The sequence below is a fragment of the Lutjanus erythropterus genome, chromosome 1 (assembly GCF_056507025.1).
Source record: "Lutjanus erythropterus isolate fLutEry1 chromosome 1, fLutEry1.hap2, whole genome shotgun sequence".
NCBI lineage: Eukaryota > Metazoa > Chordata > Actinopteri > Lutjaniformes > Lutjanidae > Lutjanus > Lutjanus erythropterus.
In genome coordinates this window covers 8,374,723-8,402,656 of record NC_139317.1, presented here as the reverse complement: position 1 = coordinate 8,402,656, position 27,934 = coordinate 8,374,723, and the positions used below count along the sequence as shown (strand labels likewise).

General features: G+C 39.2%; 1 protein-coding gene across 1 annotated transcript; it reads left to right on the top strand.

The window, feature by feature from the left end:
• Positions 1-827: 827 nt before the first annotated feature.
• Positions 828-24,881, top strand: ttc17 (tetratricopeptide repeat domain 17). The gene is made up of 25 exons (XM_084734713.1): positions 828-1,032; positions 2,517-2,606; positions 3,339-3,508; positions 3,666-3,777; positions 5,519-5,650; positions 6,441-6,550; positions 6,688-6,835; positions 7,070-7,209; positions 7,945-8,105; positions 8,576-8,688; positions 8,911-9,063; positions 10,551-10,666; positions 10,803-10,959; positions 11,158-11,229; positions 12,249-12,473; positions 14,234-14,453; positions 18,301-18,420; positions 19,268-19,557; positions 20,030-20,183; positions 20,309-20,429; positions 20,953-21,112; positions 21,386-21,469; positions 22,818-22,937; positions 23,056-23,199; positions 23,797-24,881. Exons 1-25 carry the CDS (start codon positions 862-864, stop codon positions 23,926-23,928), a joined length of 3,615 nt encoding a protein of 1,204 aa, XP_084590839.1. The 5' UTR covers positions 828-861; the 3' UTR covers positions 23,929-24,881.
• Positions 24,882-27,934: the final 3,053 nt, after the last annotated feature.

Sequence of the window (27,934 nt, the reverse complement as noted above, 5' to 3'; positions counted from 1 at the left end):
TTATCAACAATGTAGCAGGATATATCCTTTTGTTGGTAAATGGGCATTGCCAATTTAAAAAAAAGTAAACATTCAAACTGTTATTCTCTCATTTTTAATTTAAATGATATTTACATAGAAAACTGGTGAAAAACTGACGCCAAGGATATATAAACATAGAATAAATGTAAAAAAAATATATATATATAGAAATAAATAAAATAAAATAAATCAAAGAAACCAAACACACATATATACATACATACATAAATATATATACATATACATATACATATACATCAATCAATCATCGATTCACTGAAAATCTTTCAAAAACAAGATTCGTTTTAATTATAATAATAATTCTTATTCTGAAATCCTCTTATAGTACAGCCATATTAAAGCAATTCTTGATTAAACTGTTCAAAGTTGGGTGTAGAGTCTGTCCATCTCTTCTTGTGAATATGGAATTTTCCCTCATAACAAAATTAACTGAACAAAAAAGATGATATCTTTCTCCTTCTCATTTTCCTCAAAACATATAAAAACGTCTTTGCCCTTAAATTCAATTATTTGTCCAGTGTTTCTTCTTACATAGTTTTTAACGTCCACCCAAAACATTCTGGTATACATGCAGTGATAAAACAGGGGACAAATAGATTTCTCTTCCAGTCCACAAAAGTTAGAATATTCACTATCAACCTTAAATCTTTCTAGTGTCTTCTTGGCAGAACTGGTCATTTGTGTGGCCCCAAACATATGTCTGTGGCCCCAAACGTCATCAGATCTGATGTGTTGAGTTTGTGCCTGGAGCGGACAGCAGCGCCCCCGCCTGGCCGGAGGCTTGTTCACAGCTGCCACAGAGCAAATTAAGACAGAAAAATGGCGGACCTCAGGAAAATCTGTCCTGAGTCTTTGCTCTGTCGTGTCAACTATTCCCGAAAACCGTCATTTCAAGGAAAGCTTTTCATCCTTCTCTGCATACTTATAGTGGACTCCGGAGGAGCTACGACCCACTGGGTTGTCACAGAGGATGGAAAAATTCAACAACAAGTATGACAGTTATCGTTAGCTCATTGACCTGCTAACGCTCACGCTAGCTTGTAAAGCTATTTTTGTTAGCATTAATGGTGATGTTTTGATAGGTGATTTGTTGTTCGTAAATTTAGCAGTTAATTTAAACTCAACAAAACTAATTTACCAGCTTCGGCAATGTTACATACAGCGAGAAAGTAACGTAATAATGGTTCTGTTTGGCTAAATCTCTTAGCTGACAGTGGCTACATTAAAACTGACGTTATCGTGAGGTGTTTGAGGTCAAGATGACCAAAGTAATTCAGGCCCATGTCAACATCTGCGTTGGAAACCGCTTATTACCTAAGACGAGAGATGACTTTAACGTTTGTCGGTGTCAGCCGCCCGCAAACTGCTAACCAGCTACTTTCATTAGGAGGGAAAGACGGTTTATGTTTATAAGATGAGACAAGATAGGACTTTATTAATTCCGAAGGAAATGCTTGTGCCAGATTTCTCCAAAAATTACAGTAACGTAATGATAACAACAGAACAACAAAATACATTTAAACCAATACAAATATATAAAGTTTATAAGGAGTCAACGTAAAGGAATTGTGCCTTACAGAATAAACAATAGAGGTAGATAAGTTAAATGAAAAGTAGCTAGTAGATGAAGAAGTAATGCAATTACATTGAAAGTAATCTTGGCAATGTTATTGAGAGGTAGTAAAACAGTTATATTGCTCCAGATAATGAATGTAAGGTAGTACATGATTTTGAATGTAATTATACATGATAATAATGAAAGTATTAAAACGTGACATTAAATAATTGAATAGAAAAACTGTTATTGCACAAATAGCTCATGATATTGAATATTGCACATGATGAAGAACATTATATAGTAGAGCTGCAACAGTTAATCGATTATTAAATTAATTCCAGGCTGTTTTGATTACAGAGTAATCATTTTGAGTCTTTTTTTTTTTTTTTTAAGAAAAAAAGTTAAAATTCTCTGATATCAGCATCTTATATGTGAATATTTTCTGGTTCCTTTACTCTTTTATGATAGTAAACTAAATATCTTTGTGTTGTGGGCAAAACAAGACATTTGATGACATCATCTTGGGTTTTGGAAAACACTGATCAATAGTTTTCACCACTTTCTGACTTTTTATAGGCCAATAGCTATTAATCAGTTAATTGAGAATAATTAGCTGATTAATTGACTGAAAATAATTGTTAGTTGCAGATCTATTGCATAATCCCTGATATAGAAAAGAAGTATTGCACAGTTTTAAAAAATATATAAACATAATACAAGGGTACTATTGCACATGATGATGAAAAGTAAAGTAAGTTATGTGACAGGCATTGGGACTCTTAAAGGCTGAGCTTGCACATCTGAAAGTACATTGGATCAACAATTTCTAACAATGCACAACTTAATTTGAACATACTGTCATATCCTTTTACTGACATGAGTGTGCTTACTGTATGTCGCACTGTTTCTGTTTAAGGTTCATTCACCATTGAATCTGAAGCATCCACATGACGTTGTGATCTTCATGAGGCAAGATGCTCGCGTTAACTACCTCAAGAAGCTGGAGGTGTGTGAATTTCACTTTGTCATTGTCAGGTGCAAATGTGTTGACAATGTCTGTTTATGTTTGGATCCTCATTCTAGTCAGTCTGTCTAACAATAGAGTGTCTTGCCTTCAGAATAAATTTTCTTGAAAAGAAGTACCAGTATCTCATTTCTGTGAGGGGAAAAATGAGCACTTTGTTACTTTTATCATGAATACCATGTCTTGCTTAGAGCGTGTTCACACCTGAATATATGGTTCCCGAATCGAACTAATGCAAGGACAGTTCATTGTTTCAGTTTTCCGACTGGCCTGTTTTGTGTTTACAAAGGCTAAACACAAATCATGTGGTGTAAATATTGTTTGATTATTGGTCATATAGTCAGCAGATAAACAAAGACAACAAACCTCTCCTAGTTTCTACCCGGATATTGTACATCACAGAGCTGTTTATTTTGGTCTTGATCTGGAGTGCATATCAGCAGACATTAGAGGATTGATTGATTCGAATGGTGTTAACACCAGAGATGAACAACTCTGGGGTCCACTTGCCAGCGGTCCAAGACCACGCCTTCGAGGCAGACCAAAGCAGTTGTTTGGTCCGCACCAAGGGGGTTAATGCTTCAGGGTTCAATTCAACCATACTAAATAAAACTGGTGTTAACTTTTCCATGGAGTTGCTCTTTGTGACAACTGTCCATTTCTTGTGCTCACTAGACTTAATTAGCTTTCTGTCCTTTTGATATTGCTGAGCAGAAGCAGCTTGTGGCACAGAAGATTCATATTGAGGAGAATGAAGACAGAGACACAGGGCTGGAGCAGAGACACTACAAGGAGGATCCAGACTGTGTCATGGCTAAGGTACCCCTGGGAGACCTGGACCTATATGATGGCACTTATATCTCCTTGGAAAGCAAAGACATTAGGTAAGCCCTCATCAATAAATCACTCGAATTCCCGCTTTCTTGTTCTCTCTGCAGTGTTTTTGTAGAGATGTGGTTAAATGAGTGTGTCTAGTGTTTTTGATGATTATGATGAAATTTTCTCTTGATTTCTAATCATTTTTCTCCTGTCCTTTTATAGCCCGGAAGATTATGTGGATTCCCGGTCAGCCATGCCCCCAGATCTAGAAAAGCCTGACTGTGCGAAAGTGTTTGAACTACCATATAGTATCCATGCTTTCCAGCATCTCAGGGTAAGTAGAGGCCAAGCTTGTCAATAGTTTGTTCAGAGTGGAACAAGATGGGAATGTCTCATTAAAATAAATACCATTGAAGTTGCTCTCACCCCCCCCAAAAATGCTTTTAGAATTGGTATGCCGAATTAAACCTCTGATTTTGAGAGGGCGGTGCAGTCGAAGTGTGTGGTACCTCTATGTGTAAAAGTACTCTCCAATCTCAGGTGTGTTCATTTGAAGCTCAGCCACAGGTACTTAACAGTTGTGGTTTGAATAATATTTCAGCTATTTTTATTCATCCTTTTGGGAATGTTCTGTGTGATGAAGCTGACATGCCTTCTGACATGCTTTCTTTTCACAGCAGTGCTCAGATTTTTGTTTTATTTTGCAGCACTCTGGGTTTATTGGAAGGCTACATCAAAATAATGTTAAAATTTCTTAAAGTTATTGAGAACACAAAGTTGCCATACCGAAAAATAATAAAAGAGTTGGTATGCTAACAAAATTTGTATGAAAACAACAATAATAATAGTAATAATCTTATCAATTTAAAACCAGAAAATGTGACTATATGATGTGTCTGAGTGCCTGCATCCGAGTGTGTGTGCTTGTTTGTGAGGGAGGTATTGGTTTATTATTTATTTTATCTTATTATTTATATTATTTATATTTATTTTATATTATTTATTATTATCAATAGTGATCTTGTATAGATAAGAGTTTAGATTTGTTGGATTGTTGTGCTAACAGCAAAAGCAGTTTTATGTAGCTCAGTTCTGTTACAGGGTTACTGAAGCATCAGCTAGTCACTAGAGCGGGTTAAGCATGGACCAGAATTCAAGAGCACCAAAGATGAGATATAAGCTGACTGTTTTCCGACAAAGTCATTGCAGATTTATAAATAGAGACAGGGAAGCCCAGCCAACCTTATAAAAATAAATTGCAGTGGTGAGTATTGTAATTATGTCAGTAATGACCGTAAGAGCTTAATGGGAAATGCAATATGAAGGCCTAGAGTGGAGGCAGCTGCATGTCAATAAATTACATCCCAATAATCCAGAACTAATAAGAAAACTGCTTCAATGGTTCTCCTCTTACAGCTCAGAGGGAAACTGGTTTTGTTTCTGTAGAAAAAGCCAAACTGTTACTGTTTATCAACAGCGTTGTTAGTATCATATTTAAACAGTTTTCATCGGGTGAGATATCAAGACATTTATATTCCATGACTCTTTTAGCAGTGCAGATTGTGCCTGTGGAGATATTTAAATCACTGCAATCTGTGGATCTTGAGAATAACTTGATTTTATGGAAAGGTTGCATTCATGTCCAACAGCAATTTTATAAATGAGGGCCTTGGGGAAAGATTTAATGCAATGGTGTTTTTGCGAGCAAGTACCAATATATAAAGTTGATATTTTGTTACAGACAGAGTGGAAAGCTTGAATCAGTCCACCACATTTAATTCAGTCATATCCGTTTATTGTCATTACTTGCTTTATCAAGTTAAGAATCCATCGGGTGTTGACCAGCACATCATATTTATTTCTACATAGTTCAGACACTTTTAAGCTGTGTGCTTTGGCAGTGTGTATGCAGTAAAACCAGTTGTAAAACACTTGAGAATTTCAGTTAACCCTGCTGTCAGGTGATATAATTTGTGCAATGATTATTATGTACACGACAGAGATGTAGCCTTTGTGTGTGACTGATCACATGCTGAAATTCCAATTAACTGACTCTTCCTTTCTGTCTGTTCCAGGGTGTTCAGGAGAGGGCAAACCTGACCTCCCCACTGCTTTCTAAGGAGGATCCCATTTTCAGTTCATTGTCTCATAAACTGGGCCGCAGTGTCGATGAAGTGGGCCATCGCATCCATCAAGGGTTACTGAGGGTAAAGTCTGCCTATGCAACTTGTCTCACTAAACTGTACAAGTATTCAAGACATCACTTTACTCTTTGCAGATAAAGAAAAAAAAGATTTATTCTATACACACCGCATGGTTTGTTCCATTTTTTTTACTTTTTGAGAGAGAGAGGAAACTGCAAAAATGGTAAAAACTGCCAGAAGTGGCCGAAAGGCTATTTTTCATCTGTAGGCCCGGCCAAGTTAAAAGGCTTCCTAAAATGCAGCAAAGCAAAAGCAAAACAGGACATGCAGTTTAAAGATATGAGTAAAACCAGTAGTGAGATATGCAACCAAGCAAGATATATACAATGCCCACTATAAATACATGAACATGCAGTAGCAGCAGTAGTGACTATTATTAATCAACTAGTGTTTTAATTGGTTACTGAAAGATCTGTAAGTGTTTAAAACTATTATATGAAAATATGAAACTAGTCTTTTTTTTATAGAAATGCATGCAAGCATGAAAAAAGCATATCTTCTAGTGTGTGTATATGCATTTATCTGCCTTGCCTTCAGTCAACATGAGACAATCTGTGTAGTTTTGAAAATGGTTTAATGACGCCAAGATATTGAAGCCACAGTCATTGTCAGTACATGCCCAGACACATGCAGGGTATCTGCAAGTCAGCACAATTCAACATGTGACTAAGATCCATTGTAAAATTAAGCAAAACTATGCTTGGGAAAAAAAAGAGGCCTAGGAGTTTGAAATGAATGCTTCTGAAGAAGTTTAAAAAAAAGGTGTGAATGTGTTAATGATCGTGTGTTCCAGAACTCATCGTCCTGGGTGCTGTACAACATGGCGTCATTTTACTGGCGTATGAAGAACGAGCCTCAAAAGGCAGTGGACTGTGTGGTGCGTGCTCTGCATTTCTCCCCAAGGTACTGTCAGGATGGTCAGAAGGCCACTGCAAATAATATTTACTGTTTATTGTGTGAGACTGCTCACAGGTGTTCACATTCTCACACTGTGTGTGTGTGTGTGTGTGTGTGTGTGTGTGTGTGTGTTGTACATGTAGGCAGCAGAAGGATGTAGCCCTGGTCAACATGGCCAACATCCTGCACCGCGCCCATTTCTCAGCAGATGCTGCCATTCTTGCCCACGCTGCCCTGGACCTTACCTCAGATCTGTTCACCAGCCACTACACCTTAGGCAACATTTATGCTGTAAGTGAAAGAGAAGTCAAACCACTGCAGCAAATTCTTGTGTATTTAAGGCACACATTTCCCATCTGGTTAACCATTTACTATGGTGTAAACCTTTTGGTTAACAGCATTGCAGCTATTGCTTCTGCATTGCTCTTTTTCCTCTTTTTTTTGTTATAGCATGATTTCTCCATGAAACAAATCAGTATTTGACCTCTGGTCTGTTTGTCTCCTATTTTATCGCTGCCTGATTAGATGCTTGGGGAATACAACCACTCAGTGTTGTGTTATGAGCAGGCACTGCAGGCCCAGCCAGGCTTTGAGCAGGCCCTGAGGAGGAAACATGCTGTGCTCTGTCAGCAGAAGCTGGAGCAACGCCTGGAAGCCCAGCACAGGTAGGCAGGTGCTCGCACATACACAGTCTAAGTACTGCAGTCAATTCCAAGGAATTACTAAATACTGTAAACAAAATCAAAATCTTACAGAGTGGTCAGATATTGGGAAGACATTTCCAAACATGTCCCATTGCATGCAACAGTGAGGCACCAGCAGTGACAAACAACAAATCAGTGTAGCCGTTTGTCTGAGAGGGCCTTCTAATTTAGTTTTTCCTCTTTTCTCTTCCCTTTTTACAGTTCACTTTAAAAATAGCTTGAAAAAATGACATTTGTACAACTGAGCTGATGTATACTTTTACAAGTGCGCTTTTAAGCTGGTAAGCTTTTAGAATATCTGTGACTGCCCACAATATTTCTCATTGAACAAGGATTGGTTGGTCTAAGACTTCATGAAAATGAACAGTGGATTGCAAGGAAAATGTAAGAGTGTCATTACGTATATGTTGGGGATTTTTAATGGTTACAATAAAACCGAAATACTTTTCCCTGCAGGGAAATTTTCCCTCCACAGGTTAGTGGTAAAGTATTTAAGTAGAAGAGAAGTGGCCAGAGCTGGCAGAGAGTCAGTGTTTTGCTCATGATTGCAGAGTGGAAGTGTTTTTTTTTTCAGATACAAGGGCTTTAACATGGGTGTTGCTGTTGTTGGGTGATCATGTAATATGATTTGTTTCCCTGCTTTGCATTTCTCCCAACTGTGCTGTATTTCCCTTCCTCATTTAAATATATTTGTAGATCCCTGCAGCGGACACTGAATGAGCTCAAGGAGTACCAGAAGCAGCATGACCACTACCTTCATCAGCAGGAGGCACTGGACAAATACAAGCTGCTGCAGGAAGAGCAGATCCTGCGCAACATTATCCATGAGACCCAAATGGCCAAGGAAGCCCAACTTGGTATGATTACATGAACATAGAGCTGAGAACATTTATAACAATGCTGAGGTGTGCAAAGTGACCTCTGCTTTTTGGATTTTGCAAACAGTATATTATATTCTTCACTTTAGAAAAGCGAATTGATTTAGCTGGTTTAGAAAGAATCTGTTCTCTGCTAGATAAATGCAGATATCAGTTATGCAAACATAAGTGAGATGATAATGCAGGTGCTCTGCAGTAAAGTGTTGATATTGTAATTTTGAGGTAAAGCTTTGCCATTAGCTACATAGAAGTAGCAGTGCTTTGGAGTGAAGATAAATGTGATTGTATGGAACTCATGAGGCATGAGAAAGCAAGCTTATTGTGTGAGTTATGTGAAAAGAAGTGCTGTCATATAAATCTAGCTTTGATCTTCATGCATATTGCTACATTCTTGATTTTGTAGAAACTGTAGAGCAGCACCTGAGTATTATTTTTCATATGTGCTCCAGGGAACCATCAGATGTGTCGTCTGGGTCAGCAGCAGCGCAGCCTCTACTGCCCCTTTGACCTGCCTGTGCGCTATCACCGTGGCGACCTGTTTGAACATGTCCAATATGTCCAAGTGAGTCTTTTCAGATATTACATGTACTCGAGGGACAAGAAGGAGGGTGATGTTTAGCCAAGGTTTTTTCCTGCCTAAAAAGAATTAAAGTGAGGCCCCACAACTGTCTTTTCTTGTACAGGTTTCAGTGGATATTTAGCAATGGAAGCAAACAAATGGGGGGGACATTAGCAGTGAGAGTTTCTGTTTCTCAGTTCTTTTTGTTTCTCTCTTTGTTCACAGTTTGGGGAGGAGGTGTCAGTGGCATCCAGTGTGGCACTTGTGTCAGAGCGCAACTCGAACCAGACGGCGGCCAGCCCCCAGCTCCATCCCTCTGTGTCTGGAGACCAAGACCCTGCTGCCGCCCTCTGGGGCAGCCATCAGGATTACACACAGGCAAGACGGGAGAGCTACATTTGTGATTTGTTTTTGTTTGTGCTTGAATTCATTTGGTTAGCTCAGTTACTGCGGAGTACACCGTCAAATGAAAACGAAAAGGATAAATGATACCTCTGCAATGCTAATGCAGACTCATCAGAACTCTTTGGACCCAACCAAACAAAATGATGCTACTGCAGAAAAAATGCTGGATCACATTTTGCTGTGCATATGAATGTGAGGACAGTCGAACCACATTTAAGAAAAAGTTGATTGTATGGACATGGTGTAAGTTGTGTTATTCATTGCGAGACAGATCACAAAACTTCAGGAGCGACAGATTTATAGTCTGCAATTCATTTGGCTTACATTTCTCTCTTGATAATTTAATGGACAAATATAAAAAATTGTTCTGAATGGTACCGAGTACTACTACTTCATTCAGTAATTATCATGTGAATGGAAGCATTCTTGAAATGATCCTACATAACGTTTTGGTGGCATTGCAGCACGCTGAACTGCTGACTCTGTCAAAACACTGAGCTCAGCTTCACCACACCAAAGACTGCATGGGTTGTTTCTGCTGCAGGAGTGAGCCAATCACACACTGCATTCAACTGAAGAATGCTTTCAAAATAGAGTTGGCCAATATGTTAAAATTTTCCCAACGACCATCATCAGGCCATCAATCAACGATTGGCGATATCTTCGTCCCTCCTCTCGTCCTTTCAGGTCTCAGCTGGGAGATGTGCACAAGGGGCATTCATACATTCATATATTCACTGTGTCTGGTAAACAGAAGAAACCTACAAAGTGTCAAGAAATTAAATATTCTCTTCACTTGTTTTCCTTTTTAAACTGAGAAATACAACCGTACAAACTTCTAAATTCAAATTCAAATTAAAACTCATCAAAACCATGTTTGTTAGTTTGCCCACACTTCTGACAACCACCAACTCTGTTTTGGTTGAATTAAATCCTCAAGTCACCGCATGATAAAAGAGTGCAAAGAGTCTAATTCTGCAGGCTGTATATCTCTCACTCCTCACCCAGCTCAGCACACTCATGGTCAGGCGAGTGGGTGTGTACTGTGCCGCTGGATGAGAGTGAGGCGCCGAGCAGCAGCTGTCACTCTGCAGACCACATTAGCAAAATAAAATGACAAATATCGCCCCAAAAATCGGCCCAAAAAAGCAACTGATGATGGATATATTCATCCAGTCACCCAACCCTATCATTTATTTATTTATTTATTTTCAAACTGGGTTATTTCATTCAATACCGTTAAAAGTGTTGTGTACCAGTACTTACTATATCAAATAGGTAGTGTTTTGTAAAAACGGTAGGCCCAATAAGCTGTAGCAACACTGTTTTTGCATCATTTTCTGCTGTTTTTTGTGAGTAATTTTTATTTGTTTTTTTTTTTCCCAAAATTGTCTGTGTAATTATAATTTACAGACTGAAATATGATAACTATAATCAAGCAAACTGTGTTTTGGTTTCAGGACATACAGAGGATGTTGTGGCCTCAGAGGAGTGACTGTGCCCATGAGTATCCAAGTGTTCCCCCTGCTCACCTGCTGCCAACCTACTACCTTCCACCTGAAACACTGGGCCTCAGGTACACATTACTGGATGGGAGTATTTTGTGGGTGATGATCTTTGAAACCATGAGCTTTTGCCACCAGAGTTACACATGAAAACTTACCACATTCAAATGGAGTGTGAGTGAAATATGTCTAAATGTGTATTTTCAGCCCAGTGGCGACTCTCCTCTATGGGAGCAGCAGTCCTCCTCAGACGGCAGCTCTGCCAGACTGTGGTCCCGTCCCCCAGCCATTTCCAGCCCTGCTTCCGGCCTCACTAGACTGGCCTCTGGAAGAAAAGGAGCTGCCAGATCCCTCTGCCTCCCAGGTATCTGCTTGTGTTTTTATTTATACTTGAATATGTGTGTGATTTGTACAGGAAAATAATAAGAGCTAGATGTGTAGTATGTTAAAGAATCACTGTGCTCTTACTTTGTGTTTGTTTGTGTGTGTGAGTGTTGTCTATAGTATGTGATCATCAATCACAGTCATTAATTAGTCATTAACTGACTATGTGTCATTACAGATACTGCAGTCACGCAGTGGAGGATGGACGTTGGAGCAGATTGGCTCCAGAATAGCTCAAGCTATGAAACAAGTGAGCCTCCTCACCCTTCTACTCTCATAGCATCAATATATCTAGTGGAAAATGTTTCAAAGTCTAAATCTGTAGAGAATAGCCCTAGGCCCTGATTTTAATATCAGGTATTTCTGATACAGAGTCTAATCCAATACAAACATTTACCTAAATGTTGGGAAAATGTGTATCTGACACATTGAAATAACAGCTAAAACTATTTAATCTGACACAAGCTACTTGATCCAAACACTGTGATAGTCCTTGTTCAAAACTATTAAATGAATAAACTCAAATTATAGATATAATATTAAGAAAAGTTTGACTGGGAGAATGTGACTCCTGAAATTGAAATGAAGTAATTATCTAGAGAGGATGTATCACACTGAGTTGTTGGGACTACAGAAACACTTGGTGTTGCAAAGCGATGCTTCTATTAATGTTACTTCATACTCTACCTCTTTGGCAGAGCAGAGGCACCAGATTGCAGAGCGCACACAAACCCGACAGTGTCCAAGTTTTATTTTGGCCTGCCATCAACTTACTCATGGAAATAATGTTAATTAGCGACAGCTGATATGACCTGCCTTTTGTCATTTTAACCGGCAAAAGTGATGGTTGGCATTGGCTAAAAATGAGAGGCTGCATCCTGAATGTTTTGTATTCTGTTCTTTGCTAACGAGAAAGAGAGAGGAAAGAGAACAGATTTGTTACCTGGCCAACGCAGGTGTAAGAACAGAGTCGGTTCCCAAATCAAATTTGTCACATCCAGACACTCCAACTTTTACTTGCATGAGGAGTAAAATGCTGAACAGTGTAGAAGTGTGTAAAGAAAGGCTCAGATTTTGATCGTCTTTACAGCTGATACCAGTCTTAATTACATCACTACCCTTCAATGAGGCAGCGCTCTCATATTCAAACTGGAGTTGTTGTTTTTAGGAACAGTGTCTGTCATATGTCAGATTTGAGAATAACAGTGGTCTGAGCCCATCTTGTGTGATTTATTGTCAGAGCTAACAGATATGTGTTTGTATATGTAGGCCACTGTACCCCGCTGGCAGGCCCACAATGAGGCAGCTCTGTTCTGGCGGGCCAAAGGCAATGGCAGCCGTGCCCTGCAGTGCCTGCGCCAAGCGTTGAGCTCAGCCCTGCCTTCCCACCGCCAGTTGTCCCTCACCAATGCTGCTAACCTGCTGCTACACCACGGCTTGACTACCCACGCGCAAACACTGCTGGAGCAAGCATTGGCTCTCAATGCATCAGAGGTAAAAGCACACTGGTCACATTGAAGAGATGCACAGAGACACTGCATTACCTTTACACTACAGTTTGGCCACTATATCAAAACAGGCTGTTGATTATTTTCTCTATTAATTCATTAGTTGTGCTGAGCTTTAAATATATGACAACAGGGAAAAATTGTTGATCACTGTCCACAACCCAAAGATACTCAGTTTACTGTCCTAATGGGGTAAACAAACCAGAAAATATTCACATTCAAGAAACTGGAATCAAAGATTAGATTTTTTTTTTCCTTAAAATGTTGCAGACTGAGTATCAAAATAGTTGGTGATTAATTTAATAGTAGACAACTAATTGATTTATCAATTAATTGTTGCCACCCTAAAAGCAATGCATAAATACTCCACAAAATCACATTAAAGTAGGATCTGCAAGCAGGAGGATCAAATCAAATAGGAATTTGAGGCTGAGATGAGAACTTGCAAACAGACTTGTTGGATAATTGTATTTGTTTTGGACGGTACACAGTAATGTAAATTTATCATAGCTTTTATGTGTGTGTGTCCAGAATTGTTACCAGCCATACTGGTTGGCACAAAAGATTTCCTGCCCTTCCTACCAGTTCAGCAACATTTGTATGCCATGCCCAAACAGTGCTGACTTAGTGCATCCTTTAATAGCCACACACCATACTCTTTGTCAGTTGGAGGCATCCAGCAGTATATTGCACCATGTCACAAAACATTCATCATCTCAAGGTGGTTTGAGGAACATGGATATGAATTTAGTTCCCTCCAGTGGCCTGCAGATTTTCCACATTTCAACCCAAATGAGTACCTTGGGAAGATTTAAAGCGTGGCGTGTGTGACCGATATGGACTATAATCGATAGGGAGCATTTCTAACATCCTAACAAATCAAGCTTTTGGGGGGAAAAAAACTTAATAAAATGACCTTACAGCTACAGTTGGTAACATCTATAAAAAACTTTGTGTCGTATTTTCTGAAACTGTCACTATAACCTGAGAGTAGTATATGTTCCTCTGGCTCCTCCTAGTGCTGCTCATGGCATTTACAAGAATCCACCACGTCTGAACAACAACAGCCAATCAGAGCCAACTTCCAGCTCAAAACCTCGCCCAGAGGAGCTGACCACATTCGCTGAAAGCAACTGAATATTTAATATTTGTTATTTACCTCATTTATGTACACTTGTTTCATTTCAGGGCAGTGTGAGAGACGTCACTGTGTTTTCCTGACGTAAACTGTCACGTCAGAGACATGGGGGACATGGGAGACAGGTGGCAGGTGTCTCTTAACCTAGTGCAGGAGTTACTACCATCCTTTATATAGCCTAATATCACTAATCACAGCATTGCCTTAAGGGGATTTAAAATCTGTGCAGCATACAGCACCCTCTATCCTTTTAGACCCTCAGTTAGCATAAGGAGTCTCATTCCCCAGTGGTCAAATACTGACAGTTTGGGTCAACAATCAACTATGTTTCTTCAGAATTGCGTACACATCTTTTAACAGAGGAAAAAACGGAATAAACCGCAGGAAGAGCAGCAGAGGAGGGATCCGTCTCCCAAAACGTACAGACATGTAATAGATATCTTGTGCACAGAATAGACAAACATAGCAAAATTACAGTATGGCCAATCAGGATGACAAAATTATAGGTTGTAAACGTATATGAAACATGTCTTCTAAAGCCGAGTGTCAATTTCCACCTATGTTACCATCATTTAATGTTGTGTTTTGTTTTACTCCCCCCCCCTCAGCCCCACACCCAGTTCAGCATGGTGAGCCTGCAGTTGGCTCAGGGCAATGTGACAGGTGCTCTGGCCTTTTTCCGCCACATCCTGGTGACGGCCCTCTCCTCCTCCTCTTCCTTCTCATCCCTTGCTGGCTGCGAACAGTGTCGCGCCAGCCTACCTCTGCTGCGATGTCTGCAGTTCTACCCCTTCCTTTACAACCTGTCACAGCGACAGCCCTGCTCACGTAAGTGAATCAAACACACACACACACACAATATTTGACTCACTCTCTCATCAATTGATTTTTCCATTAACACCTATTACTTAAAATGGTGTACTCCCAGATTTTGTTATAGCTTGCAACTAAACTGTGAACTGTGGTAAATTTTAGGGATTTGCAGACTAAAAACTATTTAAAAACTTTATGTGGTTGTTAAAGGCCTAACTACTGCATCATTAGACTTTTTAAACGGAGCAGAAAGCTGAAGCATTTGTGAGATTCTCAATGAAAACCTCTTTGTTGGTTAATCTTGCCTTATTTAACAAACACACAAGTATAAATGTAGCTGTTTAACAGACAGACACGAGAAATCCTTTCCTTATCTTCATGATGGAGAACAACAGATTCATATATTACGAATAGTTTACAGATAGTGTACCAATGTTCCACTTGATTAGGGGCTAAGGCCTCTTAAATTCAGCCAACTTATTACTCCATCTTTAAATTTGTATTTTAGTGTCATTGCTAAAAAATATTGATAATAATCAGTGACAGAATTATTTGCACACCTTTGTGTAAATCTGACTGCCTTGATTCTGATGAGTAATGAGTCTAAATTATTGTTCTGATTATGAGTATTGTTCTGTCAAACATTTCCATGTTGTCCCTTGAAGCTGCAAGAGAAGCTGTGAGAAACAAGTAGTATGTTGCGCTTCTGTTGCGAATAAAGACTGCACCTTCTTCTTTATTCATGTCAGTGGGAGTGAAGAGAAAAGTGCTTTGAAGTGGAGAAATTTTGCCACTCAATAATTTAAGCTGCAGAAAATAGCTGATGCCAAATTTAGAACGGTCTATATTTTACTCTCCAAAGCTAAATATTGCTCCCATAAAGCACGCTGAGTACATGAGGTCGTAGAGGCACTTATAAAACACACACCCACCTTAAGTTGGGTCAAAAAAGGTTGAAATACACAGAGGAAAATGCACAACTTTTTCATGTTAAATTCTCTGCTGGCTGCAGTTCCTCCCACATGTTTGATCCTGTTAGGGGTGTTGTTGCACTCAAACAAATGGTAATAATTTGGGCTCTCTTTCTTTTTAATGGTTGTGGAAAAATAACAGGCACAGATTCAGAATCTTGTTAGCAGCGAACAGCTGCACTTGAGAAATAGCTCCACAATCCAACATGATGAAAATGACAGTGATAGGGTTTCTGCAGGTCCTTGTACAGTATTGAAGAGTCTCAAATGTAACAATTTGAATTTTAGGCCTTAAAATGTGACAGAAATAAGTAAGATGTCTTAAATAATTTTGGCAGGTCTTAAAATCGATGGGATTATTAAGTTTATATTACGTTTATAAAGTTGCATTAACTTCAGTCTCGCTTTTAAATGTGTTTTTTTTTTGGGGGGGGGGGGGGGGGGGGGTGCATTGATCACACTGTTAACAACTAGAAAACAAAACCAATGTTGAACTAATAACCACAAATGCAAACTCTACAGCGTGGTCAGAAATCATGTGGTGTGAGGGCTAACATGGCGTCTCATTCCTCTTGTTCCAAAATATAGTTACTTCTTGAATTTATAAGTTAAAATTGATTCTGTTGTGCATCTGCACCTTGTGCAAGAAAATGCTCATGTTAGGAATTCTGGGTATAAATGCATTAGAGGTGCATGGGAACCCAGAAAAACAAAGCCACCATAAGAAGCTGCAGTGGGAAATTTTTTAATCATCCTGTTTGCATGTTTAATCTTTGGTGATGTTGGTGCTTTCCATTGGGGTATTTTCAACTGGACACATTCAGCAAAAGCACATACAGGATCCTGTAGCACACAAGAAGCCAGCTGCTTGGGGGAATTTGTTGAACAACCTTATGAGGCACTTGATTTATATTATTTTTTTTAAAAAGTTGATTAAACCACACAAACCAAAGGGAAGTAGACTTTTGCTGTACTGTAGACTATGAGAATGCTAAGGGACAAGGAAAAGTGATACACGGGTTTGGATATGAGCTGAAATGTCAACCCAGTTCAGTCTAACCCCGGGATTGACTCAAGCTTGTTGATTTTTGTTAAATCAGAAATCAATAAACTTTGTATGTTTTTTCTCAGGTGATACTTTCTTAAATGTTGGTTTGGACTCTGAAATATTTTGAGGCTTGATTTTTCTAGCAAGTTTAATAAAGTGTTGTGGCTTTAAGTCCAGACCACACTGCCCTATTTTCTGAGACTTTTTGTCACGACAAAGCCACCAGCAAACGGCTGCTGTCACCCAGTATTCTGTATTTGCATCAGGAGAATCACCAAACTCAGGCCACACTCAGCCCAGTGTTCTGGGACTCCAGTCCTGCATATTCTTCCTACTTTTTTTTGCAAGTGTGGACATGAAATATGTCTTAAATTGTATCCATAATGGTCTTAAAAAGGTCTTAAAATGTCTGAAATGTAACTTTTTGAAACCTGCTGTTAGACAAGCTAACAAACAACAAAAAAGTCCAATGCAACAAAGAGCCATACAGAACTCCAACACTAACAGCATTCTTGCCATGCTGCTGTGGTAGGAGATGAAATCCATGGCAGAGTATGTTCTCCTCATTACCTCATTGCCTGAACAGCCTCACCCACTCATTATCTTGACGAGTCATGCAAAAGCTATGTCCAAATGTTGCAACGTAAGAAAATTTTTAAAAATGGCTGTTGTACACTTGCCATCCATGGTGCCCGTTGCCCCTCTACAGTCATTTCCATGGGCTTCCCATAGCTCCTACAAGATTGTGACATCCAGTAATGGAGTGCGCAGATAGTGTCCTCGCAGCAATAGCACAAGTTTCCAAGTTGAAGAATCAGAGCTTTGCCAGAGTAAATTGAGACAGTGAATGGAGTCAGCAGAGTGTGTAGAGAGAGAAGCTGAAAGACTGATTTGTTTGTTCCAAAAAAACAAACACAGTTGCTGTGTCCCGTAATATAAAATGCATCACTTTCTCTCTAGGAGACAATTGTTCCCAGGAAAGAGCTGGTGAAAAAGCTTTCATCATCTGGCTTTGGTTTGAACTACTGCATCGGTCAGTGACAAAGAAGTAATGGGAACCATATTTACAGATGAAAAGCTGAAGGTTATTACTTTAATCAGAATTAGCTTTATTGGCCAAGTATGTACACACGTACAAGGAATTTGACTTGGTTTTATTCACTGCTCTCATTGTACTTGCACAGTAATGGACTACAGCTAAGAACTAGGACAATAAAACTGACCAGATTTATTTATTTTTATTTATTTAATCTGTATTTTGTCATGCAGTCTCATTGAGATTCAGATGTCTTTTGCAAGTGAAGCCTGAGAACAAAACACTCACAAGGACACAATGAGCACAAACAACGTAACAACAACACAATAAAAATGAAGAATAGACAACATAAATAAAAATCTAAATATGAGTCAAGTTTGAGAGGGAGATTGTGAACCATTTTGAACAGAGCAAAGAAATAAATATTGAATGGATATACATACATGGAGTGTATTCATGTAATATCCAAACTGATTCAGTAACTTGTCAGTTCTAACATTATGATTACATAATTCCCTGCAAAGGAATGGATAATTGTTCAGGTCTGAAAATATTCAATTTATTCCAAATTTACTGATGCACAAAATTTACATTATATATCTAAGAATATACAGAGACGGTGTTTGAGAAAATATTTAACATTTGTGCTTGTCACATGCTATACATATTATTTTATTAGCCTTTGTTAATCAATTTGACGATGTATACATTTGTTTGAGTGCCAGTTAATAGTTTTCTGCTGATGTCTACTATCATGGTAAGGATTGGATAATCGGTGTAACTAATTTTAACTTTGTGTTTGTCCAGAGGGTGCTGCCTGCGTGGCTGAAGACGATCTTGGCATACAGCTGGAGGAATGGGAGGGCAGCGACGAGAAGCAGGATGCACCAACCATTTCTGCCATTGAGGACTCCTTGCTCTTTGAGAGTAAGAATGTGACTTTGTGGCATTTCCAGTGGCAATATAAACCAGTTCAAAAATGTCTATCCAGCGTGCTGTAGAGAAGAGTGTTCGGTCCACTGAAATAACTACATGACTAGGTTCAGTGCAGTTCTATACTAGGCAAAAAGAAAAACGTATGTCATTGTGCTTTAATTTAAATAACCTCCTACTATTCATATGGGTGTTTAGAAGAAGATCATCGTTTTAAAAAAGTTTTGTATTAGACTGATCAAGCAGAGGCAACTAAGGATGAAATAGATGCTTTTTTAATAAAAACAATAAGCTGCTTCTAATCAAATATTACAAAGGTGCTTTGTTTTTGTTCTGTACTTTTGTACATAATGTGTCTTTTTCAATTGTGAAAACTAATAAAGTGGAGAAAACAATAAAAAAGGTACGTTGTTACAGGACAGACATAGGAAATACAGATATCTGCCCCCTTGATACTTTACTTTTTTCAAATCTTGCCTTTCTTCTTTCTAAAAGAGGCCTGATTAAACTAAAGCCTTATTTTTGCCCTTTGTACAGTGTGACTGATTTTAATGATTGCGAGCTTGATCACTGTTTGATTTATAGATGTCTCTGCGTCCTGGAGTTGAATGTACTTTATTCAATGAATTACGTCCTCTAATGTTATAATGGCATCTTCTTGCGTTGACTGGGGCGAAATGTCATTGAAAATTAGACCACATCAGTCTTACATGTCAGGTGGCTTAATCAGCTGCCCTGAAAATAATTTTTATCTGGTTCTAAATAATCTATCAGTTTGCTGATTGCTGCCTCTCTCTTTTCTCCCGCGTTCACACTTGTTACCCTCCCACCCGCTCCTCAGAGGTTATCTTGGACAGTAACGGTTCAGGTGAGGCCGCCGGGCAGCAGCAGGGTTCTCCCTCTGCCTCGGCCAAAATGGCCACCCCATTTGGAGGCGGAGGAGTGGAAGGGGAGGAGGAGTGGCAGCTGAAAGAAGACCTGATGGGAGCTTTTGAGGGAGCGCTGGATGTCGGAGGCAAACGGGGGGACCTGCGAGGGATCCGGGTGCTGAAGAATGACCGCGTCATGGGCGCACGTGCTGGTGGCGGGCCCTGCTTCGGAAACTGTGAGGATGACGACGGAGCTGAGTGGGTAAGTCTAACTGCCCGTCCTTATCACGTTATAAAATCGATATAAAATCATCTTTGATCACCAAGCTCTGTTGGGTGTTCCATCAAGGCTGATAATGAAATCTGTAGTTAAGTGAAAAAGCCTAAAGCTTAAGTATAAATTTAAAGACAGCAGAAGGTTGTAGTTTGGACTTAATTTAATGTGGTTGTTTTTTTCTTCACGGCTTGATCAAAATGAGTGAATGAATAACTTCTTCAGGTCTCTGCACAAAAAGACACCTGAGGGATCTGTTTTTTAGGATTCAGTTCTTGTCCGTTGGAAATTCTTTGAGACGAAGCTAAATTAAGCTTGGCAGTTTCACTTTAATTGGCGAAACTTATTTAAATAAGCCAGGATTTTCCCTTTTCCACCTTTATGGAGTACTCTGCTGGGTGCGACTGAAATGTGTATCGCCAAACTGAATGTCTGAGTGCTTTTTGTTGTTGTTCATCAGATCACCTTCCAGGTAAAGCGGGTTAGGAAGGCGAAGGTGGACGGGACAGACAGCGTTGCCAGCTCCGATGACAGCCAGAACGGGGAGTCGCTGCCTGGAGGACACTCTGTGTTGGAGATAAGCGGGCCAACTATCCCGTCGCCTGGCCCTTCAGGTACCAACCACACACACCTACATTTTATATTTACTTACACCAGCATGAACACAGAAAAAAGTGCTGATGTGTTGGACTTCACCCAAGTGAGAGAGATGTCTTGTGGTTTTTGTGTTTCCGGGCAGGTCGCTGGAAGGACTACACAAGTCTTGGCTGGCCGGGGCCAGAGGAGTGCCAGCGGACACGAAGGGTCGACCTCACCACTGTAGCGAGCACCTGGTTGGCTGTTTCTGCTAAGAATATTGAGTAAGACTCTCACTGTCCTGATGATGGACACATTTTCATCTTATGTTATATTATAAAACACCGGTTCCAAAGAGTTTAAAAAGGATTCATGTACTGTATTTGAATGTTAGGGGCGTCATAATTCTCCAAATCTAACCCTTTGATTATTGAAATTGAAAGCTAATTTCTATCATTTTTTCCATTTAATATTGTGCTTGTTATTATATTAGTCTCTGGCACTGAAACATTCACCATGTACACACTTTTTTAGGAGTGGCAGTTATAATGTGTTCTCTTTTTTGCTCACAGAACAAAAATAATATCCAAAATCCTTTTAAGAAACTTTAGAACTACGTGGAGTGTTTTTAAACATGTGTTAAGTGTTTAGAAATAGAGAACAAAAGAAAAAAGAAAATCTTAAGGCCTGTCATTGACATTCTTGCATCACAGTATATTAACAACCAAAACTATGTTATGTTGCGTTACGTTATGTTCTCTCTCAGTATTTTTAATTTTATATTTTCTCTTCACCGTCTCTCTTCAGTATCACAGAGCACATAGACTTTGCCACTCCACTCCAGGAGCCAGCTGCTGAACCTTTATGCAACGCCAACCTCGCTGCCAGTATGCACACCCTCGACCACCTGGCAGGGGTGGCCAATCGTGCCGCCATCCACTACACCGGAGAGAGTCAGCTGCGTGAGGTAGGCTGAGACAGAGGACACAGATTACAAGAATTGGCAAACACACTCTTCCCATTTTATACCATAACATTAGGAGCCTAAAAACATATCAACAAACATACTAAAATGGGTTGTACCTAGGCATCTCGCCAAAGTTAAGCGTCTCAAGTGGAAAAGTATCACTCTACTCTACAGAAAAAAACAACATGATTGACAGTCAGAATGTTCAATAATCAGCACAGCCCCACTTCATAGCTAATAGTCTTGCGTGTCTTTTGTTGCTCTAACCCCCAGGTCCTGCAGAATCTCGGCAAAGATAAGTTCTCTCCTCAGTCCTTTGAGCAGGTGGGCACTCGTATCGCTAAAGTACTGGAGAAGGTAAGAGCTCTCACGTCCACCTACGTAAAGAGAAACTACTGACACTCTTGAATATCGCGTGAATGAACAACAGTGAAGAACCTTCAGATACACAAAATTGAGTTGAGGTCGGCTTCCTGTTGCACCAGCTGGGTGTAAGATCAAACTGAGTCTAGTTAGATTGTAAATTATTAGTTAGCTGTGATTTATGCATCACTAAAAAAGCAGTTGCACCACAAAGACAACAACTTTAAATAACAACTAAATAGCTAGACGTGCCACTAGGGCCACTGTAAATCATAAAATGTTACAGAATTAATGGTAAAACAGCAGTTATTCTGCCACGCAGCATTTTTTTTTTCATTAATTGCAGCCATTTGGCAACACTGATCAAGACCTAATTTATTAATACAATATTTCAATGTTGTTCTTGCTTACTATGATGTGTTATGATGCCAAGTGGCTCATGCCAGCCAGAAAACTAATGCACACTGTATCCATGACGATGGAACTCTATCTCTAATCGCTGATTGGCCACTTGCCCGAGTAATGAATTTGTGTCCAAACTAGTTAGGTGATGCTCATTTGCTCATATGCTCAATTCTGCTCACTTCTTTAGTTGATAAGCTTCCTGTGTCGACTTTAGGAAAGAATTTGCACATAATGGGTCCTGGTTTGTTTTTTGTTCTTTCATCCAACACTTAGTACCCTGCTACAGTTAACTGCTATTAAAATTCACATTTTTATGTGACTTGACAGAGATCAGGTGACACTTAACAATATGTTCTATGTAAAAAACATGCTCAGTTACGTAAACACAACTCTTTAAAGCTCTGCTGTGACAGCTTTTCAAAATACAATCAGTGCCTGCCACCAAATCAGAAGTACTCAATTGTGAGACTCTGTACAGAAACCTGTCGTTCTGTCAGCTCAGTGTGTCAAACTCTCCAGATTTTCTGAATATAGAGCAGGTATTTCAGAAAATCTAAACAATCACAGCCATTAAAGTCAAAGAAAGGGGTTTTTCCTGATGAGGAAACCAAGGAAATGCCAAGAAGGGAAGGCATGAGTCAGACATTCAAACCATAAAATGTGTTTTTTGCAGTAAGAGACATAGAGGGCTATTTAATTTCATGGCTGCTTGCATAGATTTATCCAGCCCAACAGCCTAAAGTACGTTTTCTGAAATATAAAGATACAACTACCATTTGATCACATTAGCTTGTTGCAGGTCTGCAGAAAAAAAGTTTTCTGAAGAAAGTGCCATCACAGTGCATAATTTTGCAGTAACACCCGACTCTCGTAACACCTAACCGTAACACCCAACCAATTAGATCTTAATTGTGCATTTATTCCCTTCCTTAATCAGAATCAGACATCATGGGTGTTATCCAGCATGGCTGCACTGTACTGGAGGGTGAAAGGTCAGGGCAAGAGAGCCATCGACTGCCTGCGGCAGGCCCTCAACTACGCCCCCCATCACATGAAGGCAAGTTGGACATAAACTGTTGACTCACCTGATACTTCTAGTTGATAAAGGATTGTTTTAAATATTTAAAAAATAATAATAATAATAATCTTTTTTTCCCCCATGAAATGTGAACCAGGATGTGCCCCTCATCAGCCTGGCCAACATCTTTCAGAACGCTCGGCTATGGGAGGACGCTCTCACGGTCGCCCGCATGGCAGTAGAAATCGCCCCGCACTTTGTTGTGAACCACTTTACTCTCGCCAACGTCTATATAACAATGGTAACGGCAACGACCTAATATTCTGCTACTGTTTTCGTTTTGTCTTTTTCATTGTGTTGTCACATGACTTACTGTACTGCTCCTGACGTTTGACCACTGCTGCAACAGAACATCAAGACATTTATCAACCAGTGATGCTCAGGGATTCTGCAGGTTCTTAAAAACTTTAATCTGAATCAAATGGGAGGCCTCAAAAAACAAAACAAAATATAAAGCCACCGCAAAAAGCCACCGGGAATTGTCCGATATTGTTCTGTATTTACCAATCGGAGCATCATCAAAGCCTGGTCCCATCCTGCACTAACAATATTAACACCTGCAGCTCTGGACAGCGTTTAGATTTATCCTTTGTACTTTTTTGTGCCAGTATGGATGTAAGATGGTCTTAAATTGCATTCATAATAGTCTGGAAAGTGTTAAAAGGTTTTGAACTTAACCTGTTTAAGCCTGCAGAAACTCTGTTGTTTCCTTGTAGTGACATGACCTACTGCTCAAGTTTAACCAGCGCTGCAACAGAACAGTCAAGATGTTTATCAAGCAGTGGCGCAAGTGATGTCCTTGTTTTGATGTGTCTCTTGTTGTGTCTCTTGACGACAGGAGGAGTTTGAGAAAGCTATGCGCTGGTATGAGTCTACTTTGAAGCTGCAGCCAGAGTTCGCCCCCGCCAAAGATCGACTAAGAACCATTCAGTGTTACCTGCTCACCAAGAGGGAACGCCGTCAGCCCTGAACCACCGAACCAGGAGTACCCAGCAATCATACACACACCACAGAAAAACAATACTCAGACACAGGCACGCTCACACAGACACACACTCATCTGAAGACCAGAGAACTTGCACAGAATTGAAGTGCAAGAAAATCTGAATGTGGTTAAAGATGAGGTATCAAAAATCATAAAAAACTCAACAAACTCCCCAAATAATTAGGCGTGAAACATCACAGATTACAACTGTAGATAATTTTGCCCAGCAATTTATCTGTCAAACGCAGGACCTCTTGTTATCTAACAATCAAGAAGTTATGAAACTCAGATTTTTCTAGGTTTGCTTGACTTGCAACAATGGAAGGCTGGTAAAATAGAATAAGGCTCTCAAGTTCCTCTTAATTCTTCTGCAATATTTTTTTTTCAATCTGTGCTAATTGGAAGAATAGCTCACATGGTCATTGTTGAAGACATTTCAGCATTTTGCTATGAGTAGGTGCCATCTAAGGAGGCTCTTGGTGATAATAGCGTACCGCAGCCTGGAGGTGGTGCCACGTTTTAATGTAACTTAATTGGGGAAATTTCAAGTGAAAAGGATGTTATACAATATTTGTTTTTAAGTCGTTTGCTGAGATGGTAAGAAACGTGTCTCTCAACTCAGAGGATAAAGGAGTTTGCATTCAACAATATTATGCCTCACTATCTCTGCTTCATAAAATGGTTGGGAATTCTCAGTTTCAGCACTTTTTTTCTATATCATTCCTATTTATATGGGACCTACAAACTGTTTGATTTTTGCTCCAAGGTAATTTAAATACAAAAGAGAGAAACTGAAATATGCTATTACATTTGCTTCTTAACTTATGGAAATCATACGGCAGAAAAAGGATTTGCCATTGACCATCTATAAAAAAAAAAACTCTTAAAGTGGAAATCTGTATTAAATGTACAGTATTAAAGGCAGTGTGTGGATTTCATCTGTTCATTTCTCTGCGTCTGTTCTTTGTCTCTTTGGGAAACAAAAACGTGACTGTTGGACACCTTAAAGCTTAAATACAACTGTAGAAGCTGCAGTATTTCACCATTAACACTTTACAGCCACACCATAAGAATCCTTAATTAAAAACTGCTGTCAAACACGACTGCAACCTTTTTCTGGTACACATTTGAAACCCGGCCTCACGGTGGCACTGTCCGACCTTTTTAGGCACTCTTCTTTTATCAACTACAGTCTTTTATTACTGTAAAGGTATTTTACATCCAGAACATCAGATCATAAGGAAATCTGTGGAAATAAACTTAACTTATGTACATCTGATGCAGAGATTTTAAAGCTCTTTAATTGCGGCCTCTCGTAACTGGAGGATGAAATGACAGTTTTATGGCTTAACATGATAAAAGCTCCACAGTATTCAAATGTGATATTAATGTTCTACATTAAACGGCATCAGAATATGTTAAACATTTAATGAGGAATATATTTTATTATCATTTCTGGTTAAATCGTACCTGTCTCACATATAGTAACAGTACACAGTAACTTCGCCCAAGTTCTGGGGTTCAGGGTTGTGACTTGAAATTCAGTTTATCTTGAATTTAACTGATCAGATTTAATGTGTTGAAATCTTAAAAGTCAGATTTAATTATTGCTGTCTGTCACTTTACATTAATGCTCTTCCAGTTTCACACACCTCTGACCTGTTTAGATCAGTTGAAGAGCATCTTTTTCACTCAGCCTTACTATTAATAAAGATATAGAAATCAAAATTATTCCCAATTTTTAAATCAATATATATTCTACTTTGCACCAGACATCAGTAACTACACTCTGTAGCAGTGTTGTAGCTGAGACCACATCATTATTGAGACCAGAGTGTATGGAGACTGGGACACCAAGCCTTTAATGGGTTGAGATAGTAGCGACATACATTGGTTTCAATTAACACGGCGTTTTAGAACTAATCACAATAATGATAAGGGATGTAACTTGACCAGAAATTCAAGGTACGATAATACCTAAAGTTCATGATACAATATTTATTCCATTGTTAAACTAATGAAACTGAAAAAAATAAATAAGTCTGATGAGTGCAGCATTCTTTGTTCAATTTTAAGTGAAACTTTCTCTTTCATCTTTAAGGAAAAAAGGCAGGCGCTCCTGTTGCTCAGTTGGTAGAGCGTACGCCTCCCATCTACTGAAACTCAGATGACATCGGGTAAAAATGTGGTCAAGTCCGAGACGCAGCAGAGACCTTAAAAAAGTGGTCTCTCGTACAACACCACACTATAGTAATAAATCAGCCTTCAACCAGCTGATAATAACTTCAGCTCCTACACTGCACAGGAAGAGATTCATATTGTGTTGACAGATGTAATAACAATTTGCTAAAATAAATATTAAAAGTAGAACGGATTTTTAAAACTTGGTTGCGCTGGTTATGACCGAGGTGGAAATGAGGAAGGAAATGAGTGCACATTACTGAAGCAATCCTGTTCTGGATGAAAGAAATCTTTATTGCCCCTAAGATAATTTATTTATAATATAAAACATTAGCATCATAAAAAAAATATTAATGACATCAACTACAGGTTCAAAACAGCTCCAAGATCATTAATTTCATTACATGACTGAAGACCGTGATTTCATGTTATGGAGCACGAGCAGAACATACAAAAGTAGCAAAACATTATCACACAGCATGGCTGAAGTAAAACCAATTATTGCATTCTGTTTTTATTTTCCACAATATCCCCACTTTTTTGGAATTGGGGTTATAATACATTACATTACAATGGTGGCAAATCCTGTCTGGTTTCTATTCAGACCTTTAATATCTTCCAAAAAGCCTCAGAATTCTGGTGTTAACTCTAAAATTACAGATATCCTGTTTGTTGTTTTGGTTTTCATACAGATACTTTTTCCAGTTTGATCTCGTGTATATATCACAATATTTCATACTCCTGCTCATTTTGCTACTTTTGCACGGACTGATCTTTCAGCCTCTGTTAAACAGTTAGTTTCAGTCAGTTGATGTTTGTGTGAACCAGTCGTAAGACAAAACACAGTCATCCAGTTTCTGTAAGACTTACACACTGCCTGGCCAAAGTCACCACCTGGATTTAACTAAGCAAACAGGTAAGAGCCTCTCATTGGATAATTACTGCAGTGATTAATATTTTTCAGCTGGCAATGAGTTATTTAACCCAAACTGATATATCCTGTGGTCGTGGAAAAGATGTTACTCTGTTTCAGGAGGGTCAAATTATTGACCTGCATCAAGCAAAGAAAACAACTAAAGAGACTGATGAAACTATTAAAACTGGGTGAAGAACTGACCAACACATTATTAAAACCTGGAGGGATAGTGGTGAACCATCATCTTCCAGGAAAAAATGTCAGAAAAAATTCTTAAATGATCGTGATCAGAGATCACTTAAACGTTTGGTGAAATCAAATTATAAAAAAATCAACAGTAGAACTCACTGCTATGTTTAATAGTGAAAGTAAGAACATTTCCACACACACAATGTGAAGAGAAGTCAAGGGATTGGGACTAAACAGCTGTGTAGCCTTAAGAAAGCCACTTATCGGTGAGGCTAACTGGAAAAAAAAGTCTTGAATTTGCTAGAGAGCATAAAGATTGGACTCTGGATCAATGGAAAAAGGTAATGTGTTCTGATGAGTCCAGATTTACCCTGTTCCAGAGCGATGGGGGCATCAGGGTAAGAAGAGAGGCGGATGAAGTGATGCTCCCATCATGCCTAGTGCCTACAGTACAAGCCTGTGGGGGCAGTGTTATGATCTGGGGTTGCTTCAGTTGCTCAGGTCGAGGTTCAGCAACTTTATGCCCAAAAAATGAGGTCAGCTCACTACCTGAATATACTGAATGAGCAGGTTTTTACATCAATGGATTTTTTCTTTCCTGATGACATGGGCAGATTCCAAGATGACAACGCCAGGCTCAGGCTCACCAGGCTCAAATTGTGAAATAGTGATTCAGGGAGCATGAGACATCATTTTTACACATGG

Bases quoted from the DNA above. Each gene is read 5' to 3' on its own strand.
- ttc17 (XM_084734713.1), top strand. From the start codon at position 862: ATGGCGGACCTCAGGAAAATCTGTCCTGAGTCTTTGCTCTGTCGTGTC. The intron at 7,210-7,944 runs GTAGGCAGGTGC...ATATATTTGTAG, and splicing joins CGCCTGGAAGCCCAGCACAG to ATCCCTGCAGCGGACACTGA. The intron at 12,474-14,233 runs GTAAAAGCACAC...CCCCCCCCTCAG, and splicing joins TGGCTCTCAATGCATCAGAG to CCCCACACCCAGTTCAGCAT.